The following is an 18822-nucleotide window of genomic DNA, read 5'->3' on the forward strand; positions in this document are numbered from 1 at the left end:
TATCAGACAGATGAATCTGTTTTCACTTTCATGTATTTCCTTGAAAAGTTTTTGATTAATTTTATCCCTTCCTTGAGGAGCAAAAAAAGAGCAATGTTTTGGTTTCTCCGATGGATCACCAGTTACCGATTTTGATAACGATTTTGATAATGATCAAACAAATTTTGATGACTCTCCACGGTAGTCACATAAAAAAAATAGAAATCAGTGAAATGATCTTATCCCTCAACTCATCATGTTACAGAATTATGGAAAACCAGAAAATGTATGGCACAGGGTTCAACAGCTAGAACTTCACATTTCAAGTAAAACATGTTGAAAATACTAACACAAGCTTAATCAGAGAAGGTGTTTAGAAGATTGACCATCAGTTCCTCACCGACTCTGCGCTTCCTCTGAAGGAGTCCATGCTGTTGTAGGTGCAACAGGATCTCCTCAGCACCTCCTCATCAGTGACCTGTCCATCAGTCAGGTTCTCCAGCGCCTCCTCTAATTCATATTCCTCTTGGTCATAATCTGACTCTGTCTCCAGCAACTCTGTCTCCAAATTCCTGAAGTTCTTCTGCATTTCACTGTAATCTCCAAGAGGTGGTGAAGGTGGAACAGGAGTCTGTGTCTGCTCTAATATCCCACTGTTTCTGAAGGAGGAAGTGGATTTTGGGCTGGGATTCGAGCCGGATTTTGGCCTGGATGACTCCTGAGAGAATGAGGATGAAGAAGGTGAAGAAGACATCTCTAAATATCTGCTGTATCTGAGAATAGGATAAATTTTCTGGCTGGAATTCTGAGCAGATGTTGGTCTGGATGTGTCAAGTGATCGCTGAGAAATTACAGTTGGAGGATTTGGAGGAGGTGGAGGTGAAGCAGGTGTCTGTAATGTCTCTAAAATTCTGCTGTGTCTGAGAGGAGAACTTTCGTGCAGTCCCTGAGCAAATGCTGCTGGTGGAGGAGGAGGAATTAAGGACAACACATTCAGATCCAACAATTCATCAGCAGGAGGAGATGGCAAGTCTGGAAGTGGGACACATTCTTCTTCATCCTCAGCCTGAAACCCTTCATCCTCATCATCATCCTCAGCCAGTGGTGCCACACTCTCATTTAGATTCTCTTCACTGGACAGCGATGGCTCCAGACCACCAAAGTCCAGCATTTCCAGGAACTCTGTAGCTACACGTGATGCCTCCTTCTCCAGTCTGTAGATTTCAGCATCACGGCGCTGACGGAGCTCCTCACAAGAACCTTCATTCATCAGTGCCACTCCATCATCACGCTGCCGCTGAAGACGCTCGATTTCTCGCTCCAGACGCAAGATCTCCTCCATCTGACGAGTTTCTTCTTCAGACGTGTACTGCAATGCAAACAGAAGATTTTAAAAATCATGATGTTATTTCTCTTTTCAGTTTTCTAAAGCACAGACATATCTTTCATAAATCACATCCTGGCTTTACCTTGGAGTACTGATGATGGTTTGTGTCCAGTTGATTCCTGCAGGAAGAGACAAAAATGGAACAAATCCATTTATCCAAAGCAGATTAAGGACAAACATTCTGCTCTATATATGGACAGAAATGGTTTTAGAGAAGGTTTCAGAATATTTGGGGGGATTATAAAAATCTACAGTAGATGTCAGGGACGGTTTGGGAGAACGTGGACAAGGCTTGGCTGTCGTGAGCGTTTGGGCAAGTTATGTTTGCAACGAGTTTTCAGAGCGTAGAGACGTTTCAGTTTGTGAATTTTTAGGAATGTCTGAAGCATTTGTGAAGTTTTGCAAAGTTAATTTATTAAATTTTTGGAGGTTCACAAAAGCTTGGGAGAGTTTGAATGAGACTGAAAGGCTGAAGAGCGAATATGTGTTGAGAAAGCTTGTACAGTGTTGATTGATTAGACCATTAGAGATGTTATGGAACCACTAGTTAAAGTTCAAGAGTGCACAGTCCCCTCCAAAAGTACTGGAACAGCAAGGCCCTTTTTTTTGCGCTATACACTGAAGCCAATTTGGGTTTGAGATCAAAAGACGAATGAGACAATAGATGAAAATTTCAAATTTCATTTTTCTGTATTTGGGAGTATCTGGGATAGTTTGGAAAGATTTGTGAATTGTGTTAATTTTTCTAAGATCCAGGAGAGTTTGGAGATTTTAGAATGTCAGAGATTATGAAGGTTTGGGTGTTTGGGAGAGTTTGAGAAAGTCTCAAGAATGTTTTAAGAATGTAGGTATGCTTAACATATTGAGCGATTTGTAAGTATTTTAAAATGTTTGGAAATTTCTGGACTGGGATAGTTGGGCTGAGGAAGAGGTGGTCTGGAAGCATTTGGGATAGACTGGAAGGTCTGGTCATTTCTGTAAGATTTAGGAGAGTTTGGGGATTGTAGAATGTGTGAGTTTATAGTAGAGTAGAGTAAAGCTTTATTGTCCCTTTGCAATGTGGTTTACAGATAGCAGTCGATGCTGCTGCAGTTTATTTAAGAAACATTAGCAAATGGGACAAAAGACAATCTGTATTTATGAGTGCTACCTCTGGGAACTAAACCGCTGCCCTGATGGAAGCATCTGGAACTCAACATATAAAGGATGATGAGGGTCCAAAACAATGGTCTGTGCCTTTGAGATGACCCTGACTTCATACTGGTGCTGCAGGTCATTAAGTGTAGGAGCAGTTCTCTTATGGCACTGTTTGATGATTTTTCCCCAGTTTGTTTTTATTTTTAAGAATAAGACTATCAAACCAGTAAAAAGAAAGGACAGACTCAATTAAAGAAGAATAAGATATTTTCATAGCATCATTATGGCCAGGTTCTTGCCTGAACTGATAATCACATCATCAGTTTTTCTTTAGCTAATCAGACACAAGGAATGCCCCCACACTTGGGGGTTAGGTACCTTGCTCAAGGGCACTTGAGCCAATCCAGGGAATCAAACCAGCAACCTTTTGGTCCCAAAGCTGTTTCTCTACCAATTCTAAGGTCCCTTCACTGGCTTCCAGTAAGCTACAGAATTGACTTTAAAGCATTGCTGCTGGTGTACAAATCTCTAAATGGTCCAGGGCCCAATTCCCTCTCTGATACGTTGCAGTGGCCTAACCCAATCAGATCTACCAGATCGCAGCAGAAAAATTTACTGGTAAAACCTGTTGTTAAAACAAAGTGTGGTGAAGCAGCTTTTAGCTACTATGCAGTACAGCTATGGAACCAACTGCCAGAGGACATCAAAAATGCTCCTGCTGTTGGCAGCTTCAAATCTAGACTAAAGACCAAGCTGTTCTCAGATGCTTTCTGCTAACTGATAAATACCATCATCTTTACGTTTTAAACTTTACTTAACTTTTACAGTCTCTGCATGTTTTAAACTTTACTTAACTTTTATTCTATTTTATTCTGCTGTTTTTTTACTGAACTTTTATTATTTTATTTCTACTATTGTTTAATTCTTCTTATTTTTTTCTCTCTTCTTCCCCATTTATTTTATGTAATTTTATTTTCTATTGTTTACTGTTTTGCCTTTACCTCTGTAAAGCACATTGAACTGCCACTGTGTATGAAACGCGCTATAGAAATAAACTTGTCTTGCCTTGCCTCTAACCATTTGGCCATGGTTTCCCATGTCCACATTAAAACTTCACAACTTTCTTAAAAAGCGCAACCATTAATTTAGCTTTTTTCATATAGCATCTGTATTTGTATCAAAATTAAGGCACTGGGACAAAAGACAGTGGGACAAAAGACAAAAGACAGTATTTGGGCACTGTCTCAGACAGTGCCCAAATACTTATACTGCTGCACTGCTCACATTTAATCACACATGGTGCAGGGGAAGGAGGAAGGAACCGCCTACAAAAATCAATAAACATTTCATTGGTCTTAACCACATTTATTTGGAGAAAAGATTGGTCAGATCAGGTAACAAATTCATCAAGGACTGGGCCACAATCTTACTCCACACCCTGCAGAAGATTCAGGACTGCAGAGTCATTGGTGTACCTAAGGACAAATCTTGATACATGATTGCCCTGGCACTCATTTGTATATAAAATGAATAAAAGTGGTGAAAACACAGCCCTGAGAGGATCTAATGGAAGATCCAAGACAGCGTACTGGACAGGGTTCCATTAAATCCATATTAAATTTAGGTAAGAGCTTGTGTGCAGGAACATGTGGCTAAACACAATTGAAACAGAAGAACCATCAAGATCAGCTGTAAGCTCCTGCTCCCTGACGTATCCCCCTGCTCTCGCTGATATCAGAATGCAAGCAATCGAAGTACCAAGTGGCTATGATTTGTGGTTGCTGAGAAAAAGGGTATTTTGGACAGACAGAAATACGGACGGACGGACAGACAGACAGAGGTAAATAAACCAGTATACCCCCCTCCTTCGGAGCAGGGGTATAAAAAGCAAACCTTTATGACAGTTTTGTGTTTGGAAAGTTTTAGAAGAAGGTTGGAAAGGTGTGGGAATATTTTAGTAAGCTGTAGGAATCTTTAGAGTGTTGAGAATATTGGACATTTTGGAAAATTTGGGAAAGGTGTGTAAAAGTTTTGGAAATTTGTAAAACATGGAAGTTAGGGAGGGTATATAAAAGTTTGGGAATATTTGAGCGAGTGTGCAAGCTTATGAAAGTTGAAAATTGAGAAGACTTTGGAGATTCTGAGTGGTTTGGAAGAGTTCATGATGTTTTTGATAGACTTTGGGAAGGTTTTGAAGATTTAGGAACTGCTGAGAAGGTTTCTTTGGTAAAAGTTCTCAGTTGGTCGGGTTCAATGCCCAAACTGATGATCACATCATCAGTTTTTCTTTGGCTAATCAGACACAAGGTACACCACCACTCTTGCCAGAGCAGTTGGGTGCCTTGCTCAAGAGCACTTAAGTCAATCCTGCTAGTCTGGGGAATCGAACCAGCAACCTTTTGGTCCCAAAGCTGTTTCTCTAACCATTAGGCCATGACTTCCCCATGGCCTTGATTGACTTGGAAAGATATTTATAGGGTTTAAAGAGTTTGACTGTACTTTGGGAATGCTTGAAAAGCACAGGAGGTTTTATTTCGTAAGAAGGGATTAGAGTACCTGCTGTATGCTGATGATATATCCTCAATGTCCTGCTTTTTCGTGAGCTCCTCTTCTTCTTGTTTACGAAAGCTTTCTTGCTCCTGCTCCATTTTCCTCCTGAGATCCTCCTCTTCCTGCTTTTTTTGCAAAAGCTGCAGTTCATGTTCCTCTTTCCTCTGCCTTTCCTCTTCTTTTCTTTTTTGCTCCTCCAGAATTCTCTGTTCTTCTGCCCGCTTTCTCTTTTCTTCGTCCTCCTTCTTCTTCCTCTCCTCTTCCTCTCTTATTCTCCTTTCCTCTTCTTCCCTCATCCTCCTCTCCTCTTCCTCCCTCTGTCTCTCCTCCCAGAGTTGTTGATATAGTCTCCGTGCAAGCTGTCCTCTGCGGTGTTTCTGGAGAATAATGATGGCTGAGCGAATACGCAGAAACACTTTTCTCCAGAAATGAGCTCGGTAGTTCTTCTGAATGGTGACAGTGCTGCTGCGAATCTTCCAGTAATGCTTCCTGTGGAAGAAAAATAATCGCAGCGTACTAATTTTTACTCTTTTAAAAGATCATTAAAACATCACTAGATTGGCTAAAGCTTTAATAAGTCTATCCACAGATCAGATTCTACTTTTAAAGCTCTATCCCTGGACTAGAGACAGCTGTACTTTTATCCAGATTTAAACTATAATTTAAAAATATTTTGGCTCTAGTAATAACATCACAGATATTATAGTATATTGCCAATATACTGCTACATGAATAGTTCTAGCTGTAATTATCACAATAATCACAAATGCAAATTTGGTTTAATTTAACAAAATGGCTTTCACACTTATTTATTCAGCAACAAATGAAATAGAATTTGATCCAGTTATTTATTTTTTTTTTAATATTGTGCTCCTACAGTTACTTGCACTGTAGTGGATTTATAAATCGTGGAAATAAATCTAAGTCTTTACACTTAACTAAAATATTTCTCAGGGCGTGTTTGGTATTAAAAAAAAAAAAATTCACTCCTCCAGATAAGTCGGGTCTCTGATTAGGATCTCCTTCGCTGTCCTCTGTGGAAAAAAACTTGCCATGGACTTTAATATTATTATTTAATGAAGTGTGTCTTATTTATGACTTTGACATTATCCACAGAGTGTATTTACAGCCAAAACATAAATTTCAGCATGAAATATTGTGGGTAGATCAAATTCTCAGACAGATGTGTTGGACTTAACGCTGCTCCTCACTTGAGCCCGGATCATTTATTAGGTTCAAGGTCAGAATCGTGACTGAGACATGCTTCAGTTTTAGATAAACCCCGCCCCCATGTGCTGAACTCTCACGTAACTTCTGAATAGCGTTAGGTCTGTAGTGATGTCTGAGCTCTGAATATTGATCCGTGTAGTTTTGGTATTAAATCCTCACTGCACTCTGAATAAAACTAATGAAATTTATGAACATTTTCTGCATAAAAGCATGTAATCTATAACACTATTTTTATGTCCATCCATCCATTATCTGCAGCCGCTTATCCTGTACAGGGTCGCAGGCAAGCTGGAGCCTATCCCAGCTGACTATGGGTGAGAGGCGGGGTTTACACTATTTTTATGTATTGTTTAAAATTATGGATTACAAAGCATACTATTCAGTACACTGTGTACCACTGTGCAGAGAGTGATAACTCTGAACAACATAAAACTACAGTTACACATATAGGAGGTCTGTCTATTTACACGTGTTGGATGCTTTAAAAGTGATTTCTGAAGCTACAGATGGGTGTTGAAGTGGATCCTGACTCACATAAAGGTAAAATTGAGCTAAATATCATCTGCTTATTTAGAGTACAGTACAGCATGTCTATACTTAGAAAAAAAGAAAAAAAACCCTCTAAATATGCAGCAGACATGAAGTCACCAGGGTGCATGAACTCAAGCTTATTGGGATTTTGCACAAATACATCAGTTAAAGAGTTAAAAAAATTAAACTGAGACAATAGTAATATAAACACACACACACACACACTGACCTTGCCACATAACTCAGTATGTGAGCTTGGATCAGCATTCCTGCCGCTCTCCGCACCTCATCACGCTCTTGTTCGAACTTCTGCTCCAACACTTCCTTCACAAAGACCTGGGAGAGAACGAGTGAACGAGAGAAACAGAGAGATGAGAGAGAGAGAGGGATTGTGTGACGAGAGAAGCTAAACTTCCATTGTGCAGTGTGACTTCCTGCTTTAGTAGAAGGACTGGCTGTCAGCCAGAGACAAGACCACGCCCTCTCTCTCTCTCTTACTGTTTCAAATGCAGTAGGCATGAAAAGTGATAAAGGCTTGCTGTTTCATTAACCCTCTCCTGCCTCACATTTCCAAATGAAAAAAGGCGGATCTCACAGGCTGTGTCCCAAATGCCTCCTACTCCCTACACCATGTGTTGTGTGATGCATTCACACAGACACCATCATCGTTCTACTGTGGAAGCATCCCAAACCACACACCCTGTTCACTACAGAGTGCACAAAAACTCCATATTCAGTTCTCTTCTGTTTTCTCTCTCTCTCTCTCAGTCAGGTCATCACTGGTTAAAGTAGTAAACGACCTACTGTTGGCGTCTGATCAGGGCTGTGTCTCGCTGCTTGTGTTGCTTGACCTTAGTGCAGCATTTGACACCATTGATCATTCCATTCTCCTGGATAGACGAGAAAATGTTGTGGGAGTTAAGGGAACGGCCCTCTCCTGGCTCAGCTCTTATTTAACTGATCATTATCAGTTTGTTGATGTAAATGGTGACTTCTCTACACATATACAGGTAAAGTTTGGTGTCCCGCAAGGTTCTGTCTTGGGTCCACTGCTTTTTTCTTTATATATGTTACCTCTGGGAAATATTATTCAAAAACATGGTGTAACTTTCCACTGTTATGCTGATGACAAACAGTTATATGTTTCTGCAAAGCCAGATGAGAGACACCAGCTTAATAGAACTGAGGAATGTGTAAAGGACATTAGACATCCATAACCACTTATCCTGTGCAGGGTCATGGGCAAGCTGGAGCCTATCCCAGATGACTATGGGCAAGGTACACCCTAGACAAGTCGTCAGGTCATCGCAGAGCTGACACATCAAGACAGACATTCGCACTCACATTCACACCTATGGTCAATTTAGAGCCACCAATTACAGTGGTGCTTGAAAGTTTGTGAACCCTTTAGAATTTTCTATATTTCTGCATAAATATGACCTAAAACATCATCAGATTTTCACACAAGTCCTAAAAGTAGATAAAGAGAACCCAGTTAAACAAATGAGACAAAAATATTATACTTGGTCATTTATTTATTGAGGAAAATGATCCAATATTACAGATCTGTGAGTAGCAAAAGTATGTGAACCTTTGCTTTCAGTATCTGGTGTGACCCCCTTGTGCAGCAATAACTGCAACTAAACGTTTGCGGTAACTGTTGATCAGTCCTGCACACCGGCTTGGAGGAATTTTAGCCCGTTCCTCCGTACAGAACAGCTTCAACTCTGGGATGTTGGTGGGTTTCCTCACATGAACTGCTCGCTTCAGGTCCTTCCACAACATTTCCATTGGATTAAGGTCAGGACTTTGACTTGGCCATTCCAAAACATTAACTTTATTCTTCTTTAACCATTCTCTGGTAGAACGACTTGTGTGCTTAGGGTCGTTGTCTTACTGCATGACCCACCTTCTCCTGAGATTCAGTTCATGGACAGATGTCCTGACATTTTCCTTTAGAATTTGCTGGTATAATTCAGAATTCATTGTTCCATCAATGATGGCAAGCCGTCCTGGCCCAGATGCAGCAAAACAGGCCCAAACCATGATACTACCACCACCATGTTTCACAGATGGGATAAGGTTCTTATGCTGGAATGCAGTGTTTTCCTTTCTCCAAACATAACGCTTCTCATTTAAACCAAAAATATCTATTTTGGTCTCATCCGTCCACAAAACATTTTTCCAATAGCCTTCTGGCTTGTCCACGTGATCTTTAGCAAACTGCAGACGAGCAGCAATGTTCTTTTTGGAGAGCAGTAGCTTTCTCCTTGCAACCCTGCCATGCACACCATTGTTGTTCAGTGTTCTCCTGATGGTGGACTCATGAACATTAACATTAGCCAATGTGAGAGAGGCCTTCAGTTGCTTAGAAGTTACCCTGGGGTCCTTTGTGACCTCGCCGACTATTACACGCCTTGCTCTTGGAGTGATCTTTGTTGGTCGACCACTCCTGGGGAGGGTAACAATGGTCTTGAATTTCCTCCATTTGTACACAGTCTGTCTGACCTCCCTGTAAACTGTCCTTGACTGTTTACATTTGTTTGGACATTGCTACCATTTTGCTGCTGTTTCCTTGACTGGTTACATTGTTTGCACATTCACACATTACTGCCCTTCTACTGCTATGTCTGATCATTGCCTTATTTTTGCATTACATTACCTATTTTGCACTACATTTACCTTTATTTTGTACTATACTGGGTGGTTTTGTTTTTGTTGCTTTTGCTTTTCTTTGCTTTTATTTTTGCACTATATTGCCTTTACTTTGTATTACTTCTTCCGGCTATTTATTTATTTGTAATTGGCATTCATGGTGGACAGCAAACTAAGAATTTCATTGTGCAAGTGGACATGTCCTTACTGTGCATATGACAATAAACACTTTGAACTTGATCTTTGAACTTGAACTTGACTGTGGATTGGTGGAGTCCAGACTCTTTAGAGATGGTTTTGTAACCTTTTCCAGCCTGATGAGCATCAACAACACTTTTTCTGAGGTCCTCAGAAATCTCCTTTGTTCGTGCCATGATCCACTTCCACAAACATGTGTTGTGAAGATCAGACTTTGATAGATCCCTGTTCTTTAAATAAAACAGGGTGCCCACTCACACCTGATTGTCGTCCCATTGATTGAAAACACCTGACTCTAATTTCACCTTCAAATTAACTGCTAAGCCTACGTAGAGGTTCCCATACTTTTGCCACTCACAGATATGTAATATTGGCTCATTTTCCTCAATAAATAAATGACTGAGTATAATATTTTTGTCTCATTTGTTTAACTGGGTTCTCTTTATCTACTTTTAGAACTTGTGTGAAAATCTGATGATGTTTTAGGTCATATTTATGCAGAAATATAGAAAATTTTAAAGGGTTCACAAACTTTCAAGCAGCACTGTAATCTAACCAGATGTCTTTGGACTGTTGGGGAAACCAGAGCACCCAGATGAAACCCATGCAGACACAGAGAGAACATGCAAACTTCACACAGAAACACATGCATTAGCCACTGGGCTCAAACCCAGAACCTTCTTACTGTGAGACAACAGTGCTAACGACACCATGCTGCTCTGGACATTAGACAATGAATGCTTATTAACTTCCTTCTGCTTAACTCTGACAAGACTGAAGTACTTGTACTCGGACCACATGCAGCCAGAAACAGGTTATCTGATTCCACAGTGACTCTGGATGGCCTTTGTTTCTTCATGTGCAGCAGTAAAAGACCTCGGAGTGATTATTGACCCCAGTCTTTCATTTGAAGCTCATATAGATAATATTATGAGGATAGCTTTCTTTCATCTCAGAAATATTGCTAAGATAAGAAATATGTCACTACATGACACTAGTTCATGCCTTTGTTACCTTCAGGTTGGATTATTGTAATGCCTTACTGTCTGGATGTTCCAATAAGTGCATAAACAAGCTCCAGTTAGTTCAAAATGCAGCAGCAAGAGTCCTTACTAGAACTAGAAGATATGACCCCATCACCCCTGTCTTATCCACACTGCATTGGCTCCCAATCAAATTTCGCATTAAGCATAAAATACTACTATTGACCTTTAAAGCACTGAATGGTCTCATGATACAGTACCTGAGTGAACCTGAGTAGCACCATGCATACTTAGATCAAAAGCTGCAGGCTATCTGTTGGTACCTCAAATAGGGACTGACACAGCAGGGGGCGGAGCCTTTTCTTACAAAGCCCCACAGTTATGGAACAGTCTTCCAAGTAGTGTTCGGGACTCAGACACAGTCTCAGTGTTTAAGTCTCGGCTGAAAACATATCCTTTCAGTCAAGCCTTTTGTTAACAGTTTTTATGAGGTAAAGGTGTAGATCTGGAGGATCCTCAGGCATAGAGTGTTTTGGTAAACTGGGATGTATGGATGCTATTGGTTTGTGATGGTGGATTTGGGATGGCTTATTGATGGTGGAGTGGCTGCTGCTTTATGTCCCAGAGTTCCCTCATGACTGTGTTACCTTCTGGCTCTCCCCTTTAGTAAGGCCAGTAGTTATATCCGAATCCCTGCTTGCACTTCATACACAATGTACACTGTTCTTTACCATTACCTGACAATGATACTTAACAATCTGTTTTTCTCTCTCCATCTCTCCCTCTCATCCGTCGAGTTACACATGCTACTCCGAAGGTTCCAGTGACCCCTTCTACTCTCCAGACTTGCCAGATCCATCCTTATGCCCTACTTCTGATCTGCATTCTCAACACCGTGCTCCTGTTCAGGATGACCCCATGTGGACAGCCTAAAGATGTGCTGAGAAACCATGAAAATGGCATTGGACTGAAATTGATACAAACAGTTTTGCTATGATGGCTTAGGACTACAACTGCAATGATAGAGACTTCTCAGTGAGTTAATATCCTCCATACCCACTCTCTCTCAGCGAGTTCATATCCTCTATATTCACTCTTTCTTTCAGTGAGTTTAGATGCTCTATATTGGCTCACTCTCAGTGAGGTCATATCCTCTATACCCACCGTCTCTCTCTCTCTCTCTCTCTCTCTCTCTCTCTCAGTGAGGTCATAACTCTGTGCAGCATTCTGACTCTGGCAACTGACCCAGACTTGTTTCCCCAAGTTCTCTCACCTTTATTGTCACTGTACAAGAACAATTAGATATCTCTTGGCGCAAACAAGTAGATGTCATTGCTGCAGTCCCTTTACTGACACTTGATTTAAAAAACTGATGCTCACCTAAGAAGTCAAAAATGTACCCCATGTACTAGAAGGCATTTATCACACCTTGCTCTGCAGCAGGCTCTTTAACAAGCATTTGACCCTGAACTACCTGTAATAGCACGAGGTTATGTTTGCTGATAAAGACTACAAAGCTGAACAGGATAAAGCGGCTAGAGATAATGAGATGAGATGAGACTACAAAGCTCATCTGTAAGTCGCTCTGGATAAGAGAGTCTACTAAGTGCTTTACTAGTAAATTACCTATTCACTAAATCGGCCACACACCTTCTTTAACAACACACTGCATTATGGGTAAACTTTACACAGTACTTGGGATTTCAGCAATATTCAGGACTATGGCAGATGCTCTACACTGGACTCTTAGACATGACTACAAAATGACCAACTTTCAAATTAGTGCACAATGCAATGAATATGAAAATTATTATGAAAATAATTTACACACAGGGCGGCACGGTGGTGTAGTGGTTAGCGCTGTCGCCTCACAGCAGGAAGGTCCGGGTTCGAGCCCCGTGGCCGGCGAGGGCCTTTCTGTGTGGAGTTTGCATGTTCTCCCCGTGTCCGCGTGGGTTTCCTCCGGGTGCTCCGGTTTCCCCCACAGTCCAAAGACATGCAGGTTAGGTTAACTGGTGACTCTAAATTGAGCGTAGGTGTGAATGTGAGTGTGAATGGTTGTCTGTGTCTATGTGTCAGCCCTGTGATGACCTGGCGACTTGTCCAGGGTGAACCCCGCCTTTCACCCGTAGCCAGCTGGGATAGGATCTAGCTTGCCCGCGACCCTGTAGAACAGGATAAAGCAGCTAGAGATAATGAGATGAGATGAATTTACACACACACACACACACACACACACACACCTGACTGCCCATTCACTAGGAGGTATAAGTGTAAAATTAGCAGTATATCTCAGTGTAATGTTGGCGGAGGAAGAGCCTTTGGCTGTGGACTTTCAGTGAGAAACAAGGAATAAATTATCTCCAGCTGACCCTGAACCTTCCAAAAACAATCAGCGTATTTTATAACCACACAAACAGGTATATAGCGAACTCTGTGTGTGTGAGAGAGAGAGTGAGAGTGAGTGATGTTGAGAGCAGAAGTGGGTGGAGTTCATTCAGAACTCATCCTGCTGTGTACAAGAACATAACATCAAATAGCAGCTGATTTAGTGCCAAAAACTATCCTTATTACATCTACAAGCCAGGATCACACTAACTGACCATGTAAGCAGAACATAGTACATCTCTTTAAATCACAGTGCTATCGTTAGTGGCTCTTCATCATCTAATCAGACATTAGTATCTGACACCACTATCTGTGGTTTCGGTTATCTCTGATCCAGGAGTCTCACTGTATTAGCTTTTGTTTAATTAGGAACATCATGTAAGGAAGCCACTGATGCAGCTGAGCATTACCTGAACATTAACAGAACCTGCTGAAGACTTACATTTTAAATACGTTTGCTATACTGTAGATAAAGTTCTGAACTAATCATCTGAAGGTTGTGAGTTTAAAACCACCGCTGGGCCCTTGAGTAAGACCATTAATCTTCAACCACCTGGACTGAATCCCTTGGATAAAAGCCTTTGACAAACTGGCTTAAAGAGAATCAGTGATGTGTGATGATGTTTTCTAACAGCCACAAAACACTTTCCAGATGCCTGCAGCTCTGAAACTATCCTTCGCTAATGCAGATCACCTCATAATCCCTTATTCCACAGTGAGAACCAGTGCAGTGTAAACAGGGCAGAAAGGATAAAGACGTCTCCCCACAGGAAGGGAGAGTCACTGTGGTGAAAAGAGGGTGAGGACTGAGTGGTGGAGTCTAATCTCTAAATCATTACAGCAAGAAAAAGAAAATATTGAAGAATAAAGAGAGAGAGAGAGAATAGCTAATGCAGAAGTCTCTGCTGATTAATTTTCTATAACAGCAGCTCTGAGAGTAGTGCAGCTGCACATCACAGGTTTATATTAATGCACTTTTTCTAATATATTATTGTTTCCATAGTAACAGCTCATTTACAGAGCCATGTACAGTAGATACTCCACTAATAATAAGTGGAATAAAAAGCGTGTGCAATCACTGATATTGTGTGAGGAGACGTGTTATTTAACATTTTTGGAAAGAGTCTCCAGTGTCAGCACTTTGTAACAGTCAGATCTATAACCAAGTTTTCCAAAATCTTTAGGACAGATTCAAGACAGATTCAGGAGAGGCTCAGGACAGATTCAAGACAGATTCAGACTCAGGACAGATTCAGGCTCGGGACATACAGTGGTAAAAGTATGTGAACCTCTAGGATTAGCAGTTAATTTGAAGGTGAAATTAGAGTCAGGTGTTTTCAATCAATGGGATGACAATCAGGTGTGAGTGGGCACCCTGTTTTATTTAAAGAACAGAGATCTATCAAAGTCTGATCTTCACAACACATGTTTGTGGAAGTGTATCATGACATGAACAAAGGAGATTTCTGAGGACCTCAGAAAAAGCATTGTTGATGCTCATCAGGCTGGAAAAGGTTACAAAACCATCTCTAAAGAGTTTGGACTCCACCAATCCACAGTCAGACAGGTTGTGTACAAATGGAGGAAATTCAAGACCATTGTTACCCTCCCCAGGAGTGGTCGACCAATAAAGATCACTCCAAGAGCAAGGCATCTAATAGTCAGCGAGGTCACAAAGGGCCCCAGGGTAACGTCTAAGCAACTGAAGGCCTCTCTCACATTGGCTAATGTTAATGTTCATGAGTCCACCATCAGGAGAACACTGAACAACAATGGTGTGCATGGCAGGGTTGCAAGGAGAAAGCCACTGCTCTCCAAAAAGAACATTGCTGCTCATCTGCAGTTTGCTAAAGATCACGTGGACAAGCCAGAAGGCTATTGGGAAAATGTTTTGTGGATGGATGAGACCAAAATAGAACTTTTTGGTTTAAATGAGAAGCGTTATGTTTGGAGAAAGGAAAACACTGCATTCCAGCATAAGAACCTTATCCCATCTGTGAAACATGGTGGTGGTAGTATCATGGTTTGGGCCTGTTTTGCTGCATCTGGGCCAGGACGGCTTGCCATTATTGATGGAACAATGAATTCTGAATTATACCATTGAATTCTAAAGGAAAATGTCAGGACATCTGTCCATGAACTGAATCTCAAGAGAAGGTGGGTCATGCAACAAGACAACGACCCTAAGCACGCAAGTCGTTCTACCAAAGAATGGTTAAAGAAGAATAAAGTGAATGTTTTGGAATGGCAAGTCAAAGTCCTGACCTTAATCCAATTGAAATGTTGTGGAAGGACCTGAAGCAAGCAGTTCATGTGAGGAAACCCACCAACATCCCAGAGTTGAAGCTGTTCTGTACGGAGGAACGGGCTAAAATTCCTCCAAGCCGGTGTGCAGGACTGATCAACAGTTACCGCAAACGTTTAGTTGCAGTTATTGCTGCACAAGGGGGTCACACCAGATACTGAAAGCAAAGGGTCACATACTTTTGCCACTCACAGATCTGTAATATTGGATCATTTTCCTCAATAAATAAATGACCAAGTATAATATTTTTGTCTCATTTGTTTAACTGGGTTCTCTTTATCTACTTTTAGGACTTGTGTGAAAATCTGATGATGTTTTAGGTCATATTTACACAGAAATATAGAAAATTCTAAAGGGTTCACAAACTTTCAAGCACTGCTGTATTCAAGACAGATTCAGTACAGGCTTAGGGCAGACACAGGACAGATTCAGGAGAGGCTCAGAACAGATTCAGGATAGGTTTTGGACAGATTCAAGAAAGATTCAGGACAGACTCAGGCTCAGGACAGATTCAAGTCAGGCTCAAGACAGGCTCAGGGCAGGTTCCAGACAGGCTCAGGATAGCTTTAAGACATATTTAGGACAGGTTCAGGACAGATTCAGGACAGGCTCAGGGCATCTTCAAGACAGATTCAGGACAGGCTTAGGGCAGATGTAGGACAGATTCAAGACAGATCCAGGACAGGCTTCAGACAGATTCAAGACAGATTCAGGACAGGCTCAGAGCAGATTCAGGCTCAGGACAGATTCAAAACAGATTCAGGACAGGCTCAGGGCAGATTCAGAACATATTCAGGAACAGATTTAAGACAGATTCAGGACAGGCTCAGGACAGAGTCAAGACAGATTTAGAACAGGCTCAGGACAAATTCAAGACAGATTCAGGACAGGCTTGAATTAAAAAGGAATTCAAACAGGACTGACCTCAATGGATCACTGACCCAGGACCGAATGGACTTACAAAAGAAGCCTAGAGGAAATGTGATGCGGATTGCAACATGGAATATACTGTCCATGAGGAAAGACGGTTCAGCACACCTGGTAGCCAATGAACTGTCTAGACTGAACATTATAATTGCAGGTCTCACTGAGGTGCGCTGGCCAGGATCAGGCACCTGCACAGCCAATGACTTCACCTTCCTATGGTCAGGAAGAGAGGACGGCTTACATCACCAAGGTGTGGCATTCACCCTGGCCCCTTCAGCTCACCATGCTCTCATCTTCTGGAAACCAGTGAGCAGAAGGCTACTCCTTGCCCGCTTACGACACCGGCATGGCTGCATCACACTTATAGTTGGCTATGCCCCAACTGATGTTGCTACAGACGAAGACAAAGACGACTTTTACTCCAAGCTGTCAACCTTGACTGTTGGTATCTCCAGGCACAAAATCATATGGGTTCTCAAGGATTTCAATTCTACAACTGGCTCTGACAGAAGTGGGCATGAAGGATGTCTCGGGCCCCATGGTACAGGCACCTGCAATGACAATTGTAGAAGACTCTTGGAATTCTGTTCCAGCTATCGCCTCCATACAGAGCGCTCCTTCTTCCCCCACAAGACCATTCATACCATGACTTGGATTCTGGACTCTTGCAGTGGTGCTTTTGTGGCTGGGGACTGCAGTTGACTTGCTGACTTCGGGACTATGGTTGTCGTGAATGGTTTTGCGCTGGGGTTTCCATCAGTGGGGGGTTTATAGCATCAACGAAGCTGACTTTATGTTAGGATTGTTAATGTTATAGTCATGTTGTCTGTTGTTGCCCGGATGGGGATGGGTTCCCTTTTGAATCTGGTTCCTCTCGAGGTTTCTTCCTCATGTCGTCTGAGGGAGTTTTTTCTTGCCACCGTCACCACAGGCTTGCTCATTGGGGATAGATTAGGGATAAAATTAGTTCATGTTTTAAGTCGTTCAAATTCTGTAAAGCTGCTTTGTGACAATGTTTACTGTTAAAAGCGCTATACAAATAAACTTGACTTGACTTGATTAGTAATGATGGTCACACAATTAAAGTAGTGGATCACATTCTGACCAACCTTTGCTGGCATACATCCTATGACTGTCATGTGTACCGCAGCGCACAGTTTGGTAACGCAGACCATAGACTGCTTGCCATGACTGTTAGCCTCTACCTACAAAGGAACATGGCAGCGACCCACCAACCCAAATTCGACGTAGCAAGATTACTGTCCCAGGAAGTCACCGCTTGCTTCCAACTTGACCTACACAGTTGCTTTGCAGCACTCTCAGCTCTAAGCGATGAGAATGATCCTAAAAAAACCTGGAACAACTTCAAGCAAAACATCACGGAAGCTGCTGCAAAAGTGCTCAGCTATTGAAGATCAAAGAAAAAGGCTTTCCTATCCAAGAAGACCCTCAGAGTCATGGAAGTAAGAAGACAGGCCAGATTAAGAGGCCACCTTAACGAGTACAGATGCCTAAATGCCAAGCACAACAAACTGCTCTGACAAGACAAACAAAACTGGCTGGACACCCTCTCTCACGAAGCCGAATCAGCAGCCCGTACAGGAAACTAGGCAATCTTCTACAGAACTCTTAAGATCATCTCTGGGAAAGCCACTACACCTACAGCTAACGTTAAGGCCCAGGACGGCTCCGACCTGGATACCCCAGAATAAGAGCTGGAGCAATCGCAGGAGCACTTCATGAACCTCCTGTCTCCTGCGTGAGGGTCAACAGCCAGACATCTGCCACCTGCAACATCAGTAGTGGTGTCAGACAGGGTTGTGTCCTGACGCCAATCATATTTAACACAGCCATAGACTATGTGATGGGTAGAACTGTGGCCCAAAGTGCATGTGATGTTACCTATGGACAGATTAACATCACTGACCTGGATTATGCAGATGATGTGGCCATCCTGGCTGAGCTCATGCAGACTCTCCATTTGGCCCTCCAAAACATGGATACCAAAACACAGCCACCCGGCCTGATGATCAGGTGGCAAAAGACCAAGGTCCAGAACCTAAGTGACTTTGAGCCTCCCCAAGCATGCCTGGTGATCAAGGGCCATACAGTGGAAGTTGTGGACAGGTTCTGCTATCTTGGTAGCACAATTACCTCGGACTGTAGGAGTACAGTGGGCATTCAGATCCGAGTTGGGCGTGCATGGCCAGCCTACAGAATAACTGGTCAGACAAACACCTCTCAACCAGCACCAAGTTAAAGCTCTACAATAGCCTGGTCCAACCAATCCTACTGGATGGAACCAAGTGCTGGACCCTGACAGAGACACAGAAATGGTACCTCAATGCCTTTGACACCAAGTGTATACATAGGATTTTTGGTCTCCACTGGCAAGACTTTGTCTCAAACATCACTCTGCATCAGCGTGCCAACCAACCACCTGTCACTAGCAAAATTCTGGCAGCCCATCTCCGCAGATTTGGTCACCTAGCCAGACTATCACCACCACTGGAACCAGCTAGGCTACTTCTAGAACCAGCCCCTGAATGGAA

The 18822-nt window shown here is 42.1% G+C and overlaps 1 protein-coding gene across 3 annotated transcripts in view; it reads right to left on the reverse strand.

Annotated features, from left to right (window-relative positions):
• The window catches only part of LOC132892080 (unconventional myosin-X-like), a 127619-nt gene that overhangs the window by 22449 nt on the left and 86348 nt on the right, over positions 1-18822 (reverse strand). For all 3 annotated transcript variants that reach the window (XM_060930456.1, XM_060930457.1, XM_060930458.1), the window contains exons 21-24: positions 7044-7150; positions 5060-5542; positions 1449-1485; positions 380-1348 (exon numbers count right to left, since the gene is read on the reverse strand). In XM_060930456.1, the coding sequence (XP_060786439.1) occupies positions 380-1348; positions 1449-1485; positions 5060-5542; positions 7044-7150 (1596 nt within the window). The remainder of the gene's footprint in view (positions 1-379; positions 1349-1448; positions 1486-5059; positions 5543-7043; positions 7151-18822) is intronic.

The sequence above is a fragment of the Neoarius graeffei genome, chromosome 9 (genome assembly GCF_027579695.1).
Source record: "Neoarius graeffei isolate fNeoGra1 chromosome 9, fNeoGra1.pri, whole genome shotgun sequence".
In the NCBI taxonomy this organism is placed as follows: domain Eukaryota; kingdom Metazoa; phylum Chordata; class Actinopteri; order Siluriformes; family Ariidae; genus Neoarius; species Neoarius graeffei.